Source organism: Arabidopsis thaliana (genome assembly GCF_000001735.4).
Source record: "Arabidopsis thaliana chromosome 1 sequence".
Taxonomy (NCBI): Eukaryota; Viridiplantae; Streptophyta; class Magnoliopsida; order Brassicales; family Brassicaceae; genus Arabidopsis; species Arabidopsis thaliana.
The window spans coordinates 5,022,434-5,036,890 of NC_003070.9; the positions used below are offsets into that span (position 1 = coordinate 5,022,434).

A 14,457-nucleotide genomic window follows, 5' to 3' on the forward strand; every position below is an offset into this window, starting at 1 on the left:
ACGTTTGTCAGCATTTTCTGGTCCGGGACAAAAGATCAGCAATCACTCGTACTGTAGTCAGTACTAGTAATGTAATGCTCAAGTGTTTAGCATGTGGGAAAAATAAAACACATTTTCAGGTGGTTAGTGACGTGGATTGGTTAATAATTAACAATCGCTAGTGCTCTCTTTTTTAAAGATTTCTTGAAATTAAATGGAACACCTTTTTTGTCAATCAAATGGAACACCTAACTACTAATTTACCGGTCCTTTCCATTATTTTTCATCTCCAAACGACCAAGATCAACGTAGCTTTTGACCTTAGTGGGTTGGGTCCATGTTGGTAGACCATGGTTAAAAACTTAAAATTAAGTAATTAACAAAGCTGAATAAACAACAATATTTTGAATTTTTTTCTTTCCTCATTTTTTAAAATATTGTTTTTGGGGGTGAGAATAGAGTGTTTTTTTCTTTAATTAAATAGATGAAATACAAAATCAAACATGTAAAACTCCATAATATTATGTAACTTTGACTTGTAAATAACATCCAAATTTGATAAAACCTAATTTAAAATCAAGTATTTATCAAATTTCAGTTCAAGATAAAATATTGAATTAACACCAGATTTAAGCCAACAATTCAAAATTTTAACCTAAAAACTTACATAATCTTTTTTTTTCCAAATAAATTTAGATTAAATATAGTATGAATTTAGGATTTTTAAAAAAATATTATGCTATTATAATAAAATATATCTTTCTAATTTATATTCATGCATTTGATTCCTTATCTGTATCAACCATATACAATCAAATATAAGTCTCTGTTGTTAACAGAAAAAAGAAAAAGAAATGATTTTTTTATAAATTAATATAATGATGCAGATCGTTGACGAATCGAAAATAGTCGGTTTAGGCGTCTAGCAACTTATATGGAACAACTTTTTAAGCCCAAGTGAAAAAGCCCAATAACAAACTTGAATACAGAGTATATATATATTCTAGGGTGCGGTTTCTTCCCTCGAAGATCGATTTCCATTGAATCCGTCTTGTACGCTTTTAGATCACGATTTGCTCCGTCCCTCTCTTCTTCTCCACGTCACGGCGATTCTCGCGGCGGTGCTATTCCTTATCGGTTGAGATACGGTATGTTTCTTAGGTCAATTATGCTCAATTTTGATTTTCCCAATGTCATCAGAATCTGATGCTAATGTGTTTTTTTTTTTTGCTCGCTGCAGAAAATGTTCAATTCGATGAAGATACTACCACTGGAGGCTCCTCCTGCTGACGGGAATTTAGGTCCACTTCCTCCGTCGCAATTAACGGATGAAGAAATCAAAGAGAATGAGTTTCAAGGAGAGCAAAACAATTCAATTCAAACTCCCATAGCTGTGGCTACTCATACGAATCCAATCGGAATCATTTATCCACCTCCAGAGATCCGAAAAATCGTCGAGACAACGGCTCAATTTGTTTCGCAAAACGGTTTGGCGTTTGGAAACAAAGTTAAAACAGAGAAAGCCAATAATGCTAATTTCAGCTTTTTGAAAAGTGATAATCCTTATCATGGCTTTTACCGGTACAAGGTCACTGAGTATAGTTGTCATATTCGTGACGGAGCTCAAGGTACTGATGTAGATGATACAGAAGATCCCAAACTTGATGATGAGTCTGATGCAAAACCTGACCTTCAGGCTCAATTTAGGGCTCCTCGTAAGATTTTAGAAGCACCTGAACCTGAGAAGTATACTGTTAGACTTCCTGAAGGGATCATGGAGGCTGAGCTTGATATTATTAAGCACACGGCGCAGTTTGTGGCGCGGAATGGTCAATCGTTTTTAAGGGAATTGATGCGTAGAGAGGTGAATAATTCTCAGTTTCAGTTTATGAAGCCAACACATAGTATGTTCACTTTTTTCACTTCTTTGGTTGATGCGTATTCTGAAGTATTGATGCCTCCCAGAGATTTGAAAGAAAAGCTGAGAAAGAGTGTTGCTGATTTGACGACTGTTCTCGAGCGTTGTTTGAATCGGCTTGAGTGGGATCGTTTCCAGGAGGAGGAGAAGAACAAAGAAGAGGATGAGAAAGAGAAGGAGAGAGTGCAGATGGTTATGATTGATTGGAAAGATTTTGCAGTTGTTGAGTCTATAGATTTTGCAGACGAGGAGGATAAAGATTTGCCAATGCCTATGACACTTGAGGAGGTTATTAGGAGGAGCAAAGTTTCAGCCATGGAAGAAGATGAAATTGTTGAGCCTGGAAAGGAAGTTGAGATGGATATGGATGAAGAAGAAGTTAAGCTTGTTGCAGAAGGAATGAGAGCAGCGAACCTGGAAGAGTATGTTGGCTCTGTGGAGATTGAAGAAGAAGCACCAATGAGAATTGTTAAGAACTGGAAGAGGCCTGAAGATAGGTTTCTGACAGAGAGAGATTCGAGTAAAGTTGTTATATCACGGATTACTGGTGAGCTGATTCCCATTACCGAGATGTCTGAGCACATGAGGATTTCTCTTATTGATCCTAAGTTTAAAGAACAGAAGGATCGGATGTTTGCTAAGATTCGTGAGACAACTCTCGCACAAGATGATGAGATTGCTAAAAACATTGTCGGGTTGGCCCGCCTCCGTCCTGATATCTTTGGAACAACAGAAGAAGAAGTTTCAAATGCTGTAAAAGCAGATATTGAGAAAAAAGATGAGCAACCGAAACAAGTAATATGGGATGGTCACACTGGAAGTATTGGTCGCACAGCAAACCAAGCCTTGACTCAGAACTCCAATGGAGAGCAAGGCGATGGCGTTTATGGTGATCCCAATAGCTTCCCTGGTCCAGCTGCTTTTCCTCCTCCTCGACCAGGTGTCCCAACTGTCCGGCCACTGCCACCACCTCAAAATCTCGCCTTGAACCTTCCTCGTCCTCCTCCTTCTGTTCAGTACCCTGGTGCACCAAGGCCATTAGGTGTTCCAATGATGCAGCCCATGTATCAACAACACCAGCTCTCTATGTCTGGGCCACATGGACATCCTTCAATGATGATGAGTCGACCACCACAAATGCAACCTGTTATGCGTGTGCCGCCTCCACCGGGATCTCAGTTTTCTCATATGCAAGTTCCTCAACCTTATGGTCAGCTTCCACCGCTTTCGATGGGGATGATGCAACCACCACCTATGGCTGAGATGCCTCCTCCTCCACCACCCGGGGAGGCACCACCGCCTCTTCCTGAGGAGCCAGAGCCAAAAAGACAGAAGCTCGATGAGTCAGCCCTTGTTCCAGAAGACCAGTTTCTTGCTCAGCATCCGGTAATATTTTCTTCGACTCTTGATTCATTTTCTTATCTTTTATCTTTCTTCTTTCGTTTGAGTTGTATCTTACCTGTTTTACACATTTTCAGGGTCCGGCTACAATCAGGGTTTCTAAGCCAAACGAGAATGATGGACAAGTCATGGAGATCACAGTGCAGTCGTTATCCGAAAACGTGGGAAGTTTGAAGGAGAAAATAGCTGGGGAAATGCAAATTCCAGCAAACAAACAGAAGTAAGTGGAAAATCTGGATTCTTAAAGGACAACATGTCGCTTGCTCATTACAATGTGGGAGCAGGAGAAATCCTTACACTGTCTTTGAGAGAACGTGGTGGGAGAAAGAGATAGAGACAACTGGTGGATTCAGGGAAATGCCTTTTAATCTCTTAATTCAAATTAGGTGTTCCTTAATAGATGTTTTTTATTGGTGGCCAAAGCTATATGTACTGCCTGCTCTTTATTCTAGCTCATTATATCTCTACTGTTACTGACTTAGGTTTGTTTTGGATTTGCAGCTAGTTTTGGGGCAACGCTTTGCTCTGTAATCTTAAAATAACATATTGGATACTTTGGTTTATGCGTTCTTACTACTGTTAAGCATTTTTAGTGAAGCTTTGTTTCTCTTCTTTGTAGGTACCATACGAGGATGCTGCCTTGCTTGTTTTCTGCGGGATCATCATTGTCGAAGGTACACACGCAATTAGAATAGCTAAGATGTTAGTTGAAACATTGAGAACCTTGTAGGCTTTAAAAGATAGGTTATCTTTTCTGGTTGTAGAAATTGTTTGGTTCTACGCTGATGCTGCCACCTCCTGAGACCAGAAGTCCTTGTCTCGGCTAAGTTTGTTTCCAAACACGGTTAGAGTAGAGTATGAGAAGAGGATTATAAATATTATCGTCCATAGTGCTAAAATTTTAACTTTTTGAGATGCTCAGATCAAGTTTTTGATAGAGTTCCTCTAAAAGATACGGTTAGACTTTTGTGAAGGGATATTATCAAGCTTACAGTACAGTCAGTGGCGCTTAAATGGGAGATCGTTCTTCAAGAGATTGATCACGAGTAGAGAGATTAACAATCGTTGGTTTTACTTTTTGAAGCAAACTCATAGATTGTTTGCATTTTTCACTGATTTGGTTGATGCGTATACGAAATTATTAATGCCTCCCCAATAGTTTGCAGCTGAATTGGAACAGATTTGAGGAACCGTGGTTAAGCTTTCTGAATTCCTTACTCATAATAATAACACTGTGCATAAGCTTTTTAGATTAGGTTGTCCGGTTAAAAAACAACAAAATTGGTTTAAGTTCTCTGTTTTGCATTTTCGTGCTTTTTGTTCTTTGGCCTTTTCCCCCTTAGCAAACCTCTTTGTTCTTTTAACAAGAATAATCGATTGACCCTGGCCTTATCCTGAAAATTTAGATGGTTTATAATGTGACGCAACAAATCATCTATATATTCTTAAATTTGTGTTTGTTCACCCAAGGTTTCAGGTGATATTCCTTCCACAGGTTCATTTGACTTTAACTCATGAAGTCTCTAGGACTTTTTTCGAAAGTGTGATCTCAGAAGAGCAAATGAGTTTTGCGATTGAGTCAACGAATAGTTAAAATGTTTGGAAATTGGAACACTGTTATGATGTAGTTCAATAGCACTCCCAGCTTTAGAGTAAAAAAACATGATCATGCGACTTTGCAGAGACAGCGGAAAAAAACAGAGAAAACTTTGTCATTTAAGTACCTAGTTTTGTTGATAAAAAAAAAAAAGTACCCAGTCCTTCCGGATCCAAAACTTTCAAGCTTGTATTACAGATCGGATCCAAAACTTTCAAACTTCTACCATTATTCCTGTCTAATCGAACGAAATTCCAAGCCCGTTAAAGGCCCATTAACCAGCTGGATACGAAGTTTGGTTCATAAATCCTAGGGCTCAATTTAATCTGTTTCATTAAAGAGAGTATCTTCTTCTTCATTTTCCTTCTACTGTTAGTTCTATCGACTTTCATCAAATCGTCCGTCTTGTAAGCAAGCTTCACATCTCCAACTGGTTCGTCCGCCGGTTCTTCTCGACGTCGCGGCGGAACTGTTTCTTCCCGACTGAGGTGCGGTGTTTCTAATCCCTTTCTAAAACCCTCAGCTGGATTCCTTTGCCGTTTCCTCTTTTTTTTTTCACTGTCGATCTCTTTCTCTCGCATCTTAGTTTCCGGATTTTATCCTTGTCCAATCGGAATAATCATAGGACTTTAACTTTTATCAACCGATTTCAGTAGATTTGATAGTTTATACTTTCTACAGCTGAGTTTTAACCAATGAATTAGGTCTAAAAGTTATCATGAACTTTGATGTTTCTGGTTGCAGAAAAATGTTCAGCTCGATGCAGATACTGCCACTGGAGGCTCCTCCTACGGATGGGAAGTTAGGTCCACTTCCTCCGTCGCAATTAACAGATCAGGAAGTCGAAGAGAGGGAGTTGCAAGCAGAGCAAAATAATTCAAATCTAGCTCCTCCGGCGGCTGTTGCTACTCACACGAGGACTATCGGAATCATTCATCCACCTCCAGATATCAGAACTATTGTTGAGAAAACGGCTCAGTTTGTCTCCAAAAACGGTTTGGAGTTTGAAAAGAGGATTATTGTTAGTAATGAAAAGAATGCTAAGTTCAACTTTTTGAAGAGCTCAGATCCTTATCATGCCTTTTACCAGCACAAGCTCACTGAATACCGTGCTCAGAATAAAGACGGAGCTCAGGGTACTGATGATTCAGATGGTACTACAGATCCCCAACTTGATACTGGAGCTGCTGATGAGTCTGAAGCTGGTGATACACAACCCGACCTTCAGGCTCAATTTAGGATTCCTTCTAAGCCTTTGGAAGCTCCGGAACCTGAGAAGTATACAGTTAGACTTCCTGAAGGGATCACGGGTGAAGAGCTTGATATTATTAAGCTCACAGCACAGTTTGTGGCACGGAATGGGAAATCGTTTCTAACGGGATTGTCGAATAGAGAGAACAACAATCCTCAGTTTCATTTTATGAAGCCAACACACAGCATGTTCACTTTTTTTACTTCTCTGGTTGATGCGTATTCGGAAGTATTAATGCCTCCCAAAGATTTGAAAGAAAAGCTGAGAAAGAGTGCTGCTGATTTGACGACTGTTCTTGAGCGTTGTTTGCATCGTTTGGAATGGGATCGTTCCCAGGAGCAGCAGAAGAAGAAAGAAGAGGATGAGAAAGAGCTTGAGCGAGTGCAGATGGCTATGATTGATTGGCATGATTTTGTGGTTGTTGAGTCGATAGATTTTGCGGACGAGGAAGATGAAGAGTTGCCACCGCCTATGACACTTGACGAGGTTATAAGGAGGAGCAAAGCATCAGCCATGGAAGAAGATGAAATTGTTGAGCCTGGAAAGGAGGTCGAAATGGAAATGGACGAAGAAGAAGTTAAGCTTGTTGCAGAAGGAATGAGAGCAGCAAACCTAGAAGAGAATGTTAAGATTGAAAATGTACATGATGAAGAAGCACCTATGAGAATTGTTAAGAACTGGAAGAGGCCAGAAGACAGGATCCCAACAGAGAGAGATCCAACTAAAGTTGTTATATCACCAATTACTGGAGAGCTGATTCCCATTAACGAGATGTCTGAGCACATGAGGATTTCTCTTATTGATCCTAAGTTCAAAGAACAGAAGGATCGGATGTTTGCTAAGATTCGTGAGACCACTCTTGCACAAGATGATGAGATTGCTAAAAACATAGTCGGGTTGGCCCGCCTGCGTCCTGATATCTTTGGAACAACCGAAGAAGAAGTCTCAAATGCTGTAAAAGCAGAGATTGAGAAGAAGAAAGATGAGCAGCCCAAGCAAGTGATATGGGATGGTCACACAGGAAGTATTGGTCGCACAGCAAACCAAGCCTTGAGTCAGAACGCTAATGGAGAGGAGCAAGGTGATGGCGTTTACGGAGATCCCAATAGCTTCCCTGGTCCAGCTGCTCTTCCACCTCCTCGACCAGGTGTCCCAATAGTCCGACCATTGCCACCACCTCCTAATCTCGCCTTGAACCTCCCTCGTCCTCCCCCTTCTGCTCAGTACCCCGGTGCACCAAGGCCACTAGGTGTTCCGATGATGCAGCCCATGCATCAACAACACCAGCTCACAATGCCAGGGCCACCAGGACACCCGCAGATGATGATGAACCGACCACCACAGATGCAGCCTGGTATGCATGTGCCACCTCCACCGGGATCTCAGTTTGCTCATCATATGCAAATTCCTAGACCTTATGGTCAGCTTCCACCATCTGCAATGGGGATGATGCAACCACCACCTATGCCTGGGATGGCTCCTCCTCCACCACCCGAGGAGGCTCCACCACCTCTTCCTGAGGAACCAGAGGCAAAGAGACAAAAGTTCGATGAGTCAGCCCTTGTTCCAGAAGACCAGTTTCTTGCTCAGCATCCGGTAATGTGTTCTTCAGTCTTTTGAATCATTTTCTTAGCCATTTTCTTTCCTCTGAGTTGTATCTTACCTGTTTTGTACATTTTCAGGGTCCGGCTACAATCAGGGTTTCTAAGCCAAACGAGAATGATGGACAATTTATGGAGATCACAGTGCAGTCGTTATCTGAAAACGTGGGAAGTTTGAAGGAGAAAATAGCTGGGGAGATTCAAATCCCAGCAAACAAACAGAAGTTGAGTGGAAAAGCAGGGTTCTTAAAGGACAACATGTCGCTTGCACATTACAATGTCGGAGCAGGAGAAATCCTAACATTGTCTTTGAGGGAACGTGGTGGGAGAAAGAGATAGAGAGACAGCTGGTCTACGCAGGGAAATGCTTTTTGATCTCTTATTCTTCTCTAGATGTTTAAATTGATGGCCAAAACTATATGTACTACTCTCTCGTTCACACATCTTTACTCTTGGCTCATCATATCTCTGCTATCTATGGAGTTTTAGAAAAAGTAGAGTGATTATTACTGACTTAAGCTTGTTTTGGATTTGCAGCTGAGGCAACATTTCGCTCTGTAATCTTAAAAAAAGAATGTGATACTTTCCTTTGTCTCTGTCTTTGTGTGTTCTTACTATGGTTAAGCTTCTTTTAGTGCAGTTTGGCTTCTCTTCTCTGTAGGTACGATATGAGGATGCTGTTTTCCTTTTTTCCAAGGGCTTATCGTTGTCACAGGTATGGAATTAGATTAGATAAGATGTTAGTTGAAACATTGGGAATATATTGCTTTAGCTAGTGTACTAATTTTGGTTTTTACCGTATCAGTCACTTGTAGTATTAAACAAGGCTACATAAGATTGGTAAGCTTGAAATGATATGAGAAAATTAGAAAAACTGAAACAGACTTCGAGTTTGTGTTGAAAATTCAGAATTACTAAAGAAAAGTAAAGTTACAAAAGCTGAGTAGCTTATACATGAACTATTACAAGAAGTTGAATAAAAAGAGCTGAGTAGCTTATACAAAAGCTGAGTAGCGTATACATGAACTATTACAACATTCTGAGATGACCCCTTCCCTCTTGGTGACTCAGAGACCATCCATTGAGCTTATGGTCTTTGACTTATTGGTGGTACAAAACAAGTTGAATAAAAAAACTGAGAATTGGGTTTTGAATCTAATTTCATCCTAATTGAGTTTTGGTTTGGTCCTATAAATGTCCTTAAGGCTTGATGGTTTCAAGAGAAGGTGTGACATAAGAAGATGAGGGAGATGATCGGAGACATGATTGTGTATTTTTACGAGAAGGGAAACAAAGACAAGAAAAGAAGACAACACTCATGACTCTTTTAAGAACTTGTCCTCTCTTTGGGACTAGACAAGCTTCTCTTTCACCCATTTCTCTCTCTCAGCCCGGTTTATGTCGGTTTGGTTTTAGTACTAGAGATGATGATGTGTCTCTGCAAGCTGGAACTGCCGACGTGAGAGTTTATAGTGAAGAAGAGTTGGGTGAGTTAAAAGAACCGCGTGAAAATTCTCAAGACGCGTTGGCTCGTTCTTATATTTTTGTTCCTATTGCAAATTCGTTTATAATTTGGGAATTTATATATTTCTGGGATCTAGATTTGTTTTGCATATAAGTGATTAATATAGGTTTAACTTTAAAGTGTACTGTCAGAGTTTGAAGTAGTCAAGACTTTTTCTTTCTTTGGTTCCAAGTTAACGCGTTTTTGGCTTAGAGAGCGACCATGATTTGTTTTTTCGTTGATGTTTTTTTCCCTTTACGGATTTAACCATTATCGTTCTTATTTTCCTTTTCAAAGCCAAAAAGGATTGATTGAAATGATTATACGAGTTCATGAATTCGATCCCTGTAATTATGAAACAAGTTAAAAACTATACGAATGGACTGTTTTTGGTCATAGATCGAACGAGCTCATGACTCGATCCTGGAACCAGATTCTACTCTAGTTGATTCTGACAAGGATACCTAAAGTCTCAGTTCATGCATCTGTTTCGCCAATGGCCAAACTCCTGAAGCTTGAGCGATCTTTCAATAAAGGATTGCTGGTGATCAGATCGTCTACATTTGGAAGTTTTAGTGAAGGAGGATGTCTCAGGAGCTTCTTCAAGTCAGACTGAAGAGGGAGAGTAGAGTGAGAGTGTTAAGCTCAATCATGTGGCTAAAACATGGATGGCAAAGAATCTACAAATTTTACCTGAACAACATCATGAAGATGAGAAACTTCTTTTCCCTCTAACAAGCCAACCTTCTCAAGGTTTTTAATATAACCATTTAGATGATTCAGCACATAATGTGTTACTTGTCTTGTTTTCAAAACACTCAAAACCTGACAAATATATTGGCCAATATCAGCCTATCAGTTAATCCTGACAATTTAATGGGTTTCAAAAAAAAGTATATGGTTCCAAACCTGAGGAAATGAATCACGGACATCTTCCAAGAACTGTTTTGCTTCTTCTCCTTCCACCTCACTTTCATTGATTACAGTAGAGGCAATGTTACTGTTACCTGTGTAAAGAAAAAAGCACATTCTCAGGTAAATGATGGACCAAAGGTTTTCATTCAAGTCTGTATTCGTGAGCTAATATGCAGAGTCTTAAACGAATTTAACATAGAGATATTATTTAACAGAACAGAGTGATGCATACCTAGAAAGATATGCAATTGCTGTCGCGCAATCCTATGGGCACGGAGAAATGCAGAAGAAATGTAACAAGCAGATTCCAGTCTTTCAACGATCAAATGCGTGACTAACTTGTGGGGGATAATTTTTGACTGAAGAAACTTGTAGTAATTTGGGAAATGAACACGCGGTTCTAAACCCCTCCAGTCGCTTAAAGAACTGGTAGAAACAAGGTCAAGTGCCTCATCTACTGATTGCATCAAAACATTAGCAGTACATTGTGTTATTCTCCCATCATCAAGCATCTCCCAGTAAGCTGCCTGGACACCTGATACAGGCAAGAGTCTCGAATCAATAGCTACTTTTGGAACGACACTAGTTTGACAATGAGAAGAATTTACTACGCATTGTGAAATACCATTTAAGAAGCGTATACGTATGTCCATTATATTCGTAGGGTCAAGACTTCCAGCTTCGTACCCATCGTGAGGATTAACTTGTCTCCCTTCTAAATCTTTCAAGCTTGAAATATGTCTTATAACTGTAGGCCAGTCAGCAGATCCAAGCTCCTCGTCATCTCCAAGATTTTCAAAAGCTTTTAAAGCAGTCTTCATCATTTCAAACTTTGTATACTCCAATATTCGTTTCTGTCAATAGAAAAAGAGGAGCATTATCATTATATTTCTGAAGCATTAGTTGCAAAGATTGTGCGTGTATATACATTAGAAGGATCGGTGACAGATTCTGAAGCAGGTTGATTCCCAATCTCTAACTACCTATTCTCGGTTTGTAAAACGCACAAACCTAAGCTAATATACCCACAACTGCAGAAGGATGCAGTCATTTGTGCATGTATAAAGACGGATGATCAGAGGTTCCATTATCTACCCATATATCCTGTCTTTGCTTTTTAGATTTGAAAAGTAGCAGCACAAGAGAATATAGGATTAACATACTGACCTTAGTGGCCGTTAAAGTGTCCATGCGAAGAAGGTGCAAGAGCAATTGGGTAGTGGATCCATTAACAACCAAAGTTAGGAAAACAATCCCACCTGTGAGGAATAGAAACTGCAAAACAGCTGAAACACATCAAGATAACAAAAAGAGCCTCCAGAAAGAAATTCAAAAGTAGTTCATACTGTGTTTCAGAACTCACCCTTGTTCCCGTATCTGAACTGAGATATGAATTTCCACTTGATTGCTGAATCATATGACCGAGAGCTATAGTATGTCAGAGAAAAGGAAATGGGAACATGAATATAAAAGATTTGAAAACAGATTTGAAATTAGTAGATATTGCTCTTGCATGAATGAAATGCCATTTCTTCAGAACTCACTTTTACAGATAGAGCGAGCGACAGCGAAACAGCACCCCTTAATCCAGACCACGTGAGTATGATGGATTCCTTCCAATCCAACCCATAGCCAGAACGGCATAGCAATGGGTACAAAACTCCAACAACAACACAGCGGGAAAGTTGGACATACAAGTATAAGAGGAAAAGGAAGCTCCACGAGTTTCCTGAAAAGAACGTTACGAGTAATGAATGGTCCTCTTAACCCCAATATATGTCAAAAAGAAAGCTACTGCGGTAATGGTATCAGGAATTAGCGATGTTATCCGTTAATCATGACGAATTCTAGGAGAAAACCTCCCTTTACATCTTCCAAGAACAAAATAAAAAAAAAATCCGGACGTAGAATAATAAATTGTGAAGAGACACCTTTGTAAGATATTGTCTGACCGCTAAGAACGCTTTCAGCGATAATAACTCCACTGCAATTCACAAGAGACACACATGCAATGATCTTGTATCAATCAGGTATCGGCTAAAACATCGTCTGCAGTATTTTGTTTGTAAAATAACCAGTAAATTTTTGTTTTCGAATCTTGCCAGACAGTTCGTACCTGAGCATAAAAACTAGTGTATTTGCAATGTAAGCGGCCATTTCCCTACAAAAGTTATAGGGCAATCATAAAAATATAATATATACATGTAAAGATTTCCTTTGATTTGACGAAAAAAGAACACTGAGTTGTGAAATACCAGAAGTGATGCAGACTCTGGTGACTGTCCCCCTTAAAAGCTGTCCTTGCAAATGCAGCGAAAAACCTATTACAATTATGTTATGAACAATGGCTTTTTGACACATAACAACAGAAAGAAGGGATAATTTACCACGACTTACATCCCCAAAATCATGACAGTCAAAATTCCAGAAACCCCAGCCCACTCTTGAGCCTGTACATAGTAGAAATTTCTTAGGTTTCCTAGAGATTTAAGATTCTCCATTGGGGACTAAGTTATGTAGAAGAGAAGAGCATACAGTGTAATAGGCGAAATAGCTCGCTGAAAGTGTTACAGTGATCTGAGCCACCGTGTCATTGAATATGAATTTAAGCCAAAAAACTGATGCAATTCCAAAAGCTAGACCAATGCCTACACTAAAAAACCAGAACAACATAAGCGGAGAAAAGAAGACAGCGACATACAATACTACTAACAAAGGAAAATAATCCATACGCTCCGAATGAGTTTTGGACAAGAAATTTGATTATGGAACCCCAATCAGAGTTATGCCCCATCACCATCTTGAAGAATAATTGAAAAACCACAACCGATACCCTGAATAATCCAAACAACTAAGCTTGATCATATATGACATAACATCACCTTGATGCTAAACATAAGAGTTTGACATGGTTACCCATCGTTCATGAGAGATTCCCCATCAATTAACGTGGTCATCTTCTTACTAGCACCAAGCTCCTTTAGCAAAGCAACAACAGCCACGGGGTCGGTAGCTCCTAAAAGTCCTCCAAGCAACAATGATGTTTTCCAGTCCCAGTTATATGGAAAAGTAAGCTACAAGAGCATAACTCGAAAAAATTGTTAAGTTAATTGAAGCTCACTTAATCACAGTCGAAAATGTTGAAGCTAGTTAAAGTACCTTTATAAGAGCTCCGAGACAAAAGGTGGAAATCAGAACTCCAGGTCCAGCAAGCAGAACCATTTGTCCCATACATCTCTACCAATGATGTAAAACAATCAATACCAGGAACCAACACAGCCAAGGAAGTAGCTCAATCAGGAAAGTAAAAACCTTGATCTGGTGCACATCCATGGAGAATGAGCTCTCGAAAAGAAGAACAGGGAGAAAAACAGCCAAAAGTAGGTCAGGGTTGATACCATTCCCTGTAAAGTTGCCATTTTTTAGAGCTCGTAATCTAACAGTATGGAGAAGAGAAAATACAGTAGCTTACAGATACGAATTCCATGGCCGAGCTTCCCAAGGTTATGCTTAGTTCCATATTCTACAGAAGCAAAAAAATCCAAAATTTAACTACTTTCTAAAATCTTCCACGAAATTGAAACTGAGCTATAAAGCTTAATGAGCAAACAAATAAGACCTAGGGATCCGAGAAAAATGCCGATGACGAGAAGAACGACGGTGTACGGAACTCTAGTGCCGTTAAACAAATATCTACAAGCGGTGCCGAGAACCAGCGAAGTTCCCGCGAAAATAACAGCATCAACAGGACTCGAATCGTTCTCAGCTGAATACGAAGAAGATGCAATTGCTTTCTCCGGTGATTTGTACGGCAACGCCGCGCCGATTATACTCGTCATCTCCGGTAGAAAGAAGCAAACGATCAATCTTTCGTTTTGCCAGTGATTACGGTCAAAGATGCTTTTACCGAACCGAATCTGCTTCGTTTAAGAGTGAACCAAGATTGAATCTAGTCTGGTTTGGCTTGACCTGTTTTATTTCGGTTACGTCTGGTTTTCTATCACTAATTTGAACGAAAATTTGAGAAATCTTAATACGTTTTTGATTAGGTTTCTGTTTTCTTTGCTAGATATGAATGTAGTTACTGGATTATACTACTCTGTTCAAATGAAGGGTACATATATTTACATGAACCAAATTATGAAATAACAAAACCGACTCACTCTAGTCTCTAAACTTAACTAGTGTCACTTTTGTTTGTTTGTTTTGATCCATACTTCAATGTATCTTGTTCAAATTGTTTGATTTTATTTTTGGTATAAGTGGCTACATTGTAATTTCTTGCTGATT

General features: G+C 39.5%; 4 protein-coding genes and 1 long non-coding RNA gene across 9 annotated transcripts; 4 read left to right on the forward strand and 1 right to left on the reverse strand.

The window, feature by feature from the left end:
• Positions 1 to 992: 992 nt before the first annotated feature.
• AT1G14640 (SWAP (Suppressor-of-White-APricot)/surp domain-containing protein) lies at positions 993 to 3,522 on the forward strand (the record flags this gene model as incomplete). 2 transcript variants are annotated; one of them, NM_001332130.1, is made up of 3 exons in its annotated part: positions 993 to 1,127; positions 1,220 to 3,283; positions 3,376 to 3,522. In NM_001332130.1, the coding sequence occupies exons 2-3, from the start codon at positions 1,223 to 1,225 to the stop codon at positions 3,520 to 3,522; spliced, it is 2,208 nt and encodes a 735-aa protein (NP_001319004.1). In that variant the 5' UTR covers positions 993 to 1,127; positions 1,220 to 1,222. The 2 variants fall into 2 exon arrangements, with proteins under 2 accessions (NP_001319004.1, NP_172916.1); NM_101331.2 differs by lacking the exon at positions 993 to 1,127 and having other exon boundaries at positions 1,219 to 3,283.
• Positions 3,523 to 3,930: 408 nt separating this feature from the next.
• On the forward strand, positions 3,931 to 4,152 carry AT1G14642 (uncharacterized protein; the record flags this gene model as incomplete). The annotated part of the gene is made up of 2 exons (NM_001160867.1): positions 3,931 to 3,972; positions 4,063 to 4,152. The coding sequence occupies 2 exons, from the start codon at positions 3,931 to 3,933 to the stop codon at positions 4,123 to 4,125; spliced, it is 105 nt and encodes a 34-aa protein (NP_001154339.1). The 3' UTR covers positions 4,126 to 4,152.
• A 730-nt stretch (positions 4,153 to 4,882) lies between these two features.
• On the forward strand, positions 4,883 to 9,450 carry AT1G14650 (SWAP (Suppressor-of-White-APricot)/surp domain-containing protein / ubiquitin family protein). 3 transcript variants are annotated; one of them, NM_001123817.1, is made up of 5 exons: positions 5,231 to 5,383; positions 5,640 to 7,743; positions 7,830 to 8,169; positions 8,286 to 8,463; positions 8,954 to 9,346. In NM_001123817.1, the coding sequence occupies exons 2-3, from the start codon at positions 5,644 to 5,646 to the stop codon at positions 8,085 to 8,087; spliced, it is 2,358 nt and encodes a 785-aa protein (NP_001117289.1). In that variant the 5' UTR covers positions 5,231 to 5,383; positions 5,640 to 5,643; the 3' UTR covers positions 8,088 to 8,169; positions 8,286 to 8,463; positions 8,954 to 9,346. The 3 variants fall into 3 exon arrangements, with proteins under 3 accessions (NP_001319005.1, NP_172917.1, NP_001117289.1); NM_001332131.1 differs by having other exon boundaries at positions 4,883 to 5,383; positions 7,830 to 8,463; positions 8,954 to 9,450; NM_101332.4 differs by lacking the exon at positions 8,954 to 9,346 and having other exon boundaries at positions 5,178 to 5,383; positions 7,830 to 8,359.
• A 59-nt stretch (positions 9,451 to 9,509) lies between these two features.
• NHX8 (Na+/H+ exchanger 8) lies at positions 9,510 to 14,177 on the reverse strand. 2 transcript variants are annotated; one of them, NM_001198066.1, is made up of 20 exons: positions 13,787 to 14,044; positions 13,640 to 13,690; positions 13,480 to 13,571; positions 13,327 to 13,404; positions 13,084 to 13,241; positions 12,900 to 13,001; positions 12,703 to 12,820; positions 12,565 to 12,617; positions 12,423 to 12,488; positions 12,284 to 12,328; positions 12,099 to 12,151; positions 11,838 to 11,896; positions 11,712 to 11,748; positions 11,531 to 11,595; positions 11,335 to 11,442; positions 10,793 to 11,021; positions 10,400 to 10,702; positions 10,162 to 10,259; positions 9,946 to 10,077; positions 9,517 to 9,864 (listed from the first exon to the last, which is right to left on the reverse strand). In NM_001198066.1, exons 1-20 carry the CDS (start codon positions 14,004 to 14,006, stop codon positions 9,730 to 9,732), a joined length of 2,202 nt encoding a protein of 733 aa, NP_001184995.1. In that variant the 5' UTR covers positions 14,007 to 14,044; the 3' UTR covers positions 9,517 to 9,729. The 2 variants fall into 2 exon arrangements, with proteins under 2 accessions (NP_172918.2, NP_001184995.1); NM_101333.5 differs by having other exon boundaries at positions 9,510 to 9,864; positions 11,531 to 11,575; positions 11,712 to 11,896; positions 13,787 to 14,177.
• AT1G05113 lies at positions 14,088 to 14,287 on the forward strand. Its single transcript, NR_138837.1, has one exon. It is a non-coding gene; the product is annotated as an other RNA (long non-coding RNA).
• The last annotated feature ends 170 nt before the right edge of the window (positions 14,288 to 14,457 follow it).

Coding starts and splice junctions, on each gene's coding strand:
- AT1G14650 (NM_001332131.1), top strand. CDS start 5,644: ATGTTCAGCTCGATGCAGATACTGCCACTGGAGGCTCCTCCTACGGAT. Junction 7,744..7,829: donor AGTTTCTTGCTCAGCATCCG/GTAATGTGTTCT, acceptor GTACATTTTCAG/GGTCCGGCTACAATCAGGGT.
- NHX8 (NM_101333.5), bottom strand. CDS start 14,006: ATGACGAGTATAATCGGCGCGGCGTTGCCGTACAAATCACCGGAGAAA. Junction 12,329..12,422: donor CAGAGTCTGCATCACTTCTG/GTATTTCACAAC, acceptor TAACTTTTGTAG/GGAAATGGCCGCTTACATTG. Junction 11,897..12,098: donor TCAGACAATATCTTACAAAG/GTGTCTCTTCAC, acceptor CGTTCTTTTCAG/GAAACTCGTGGAGCTTCCTT.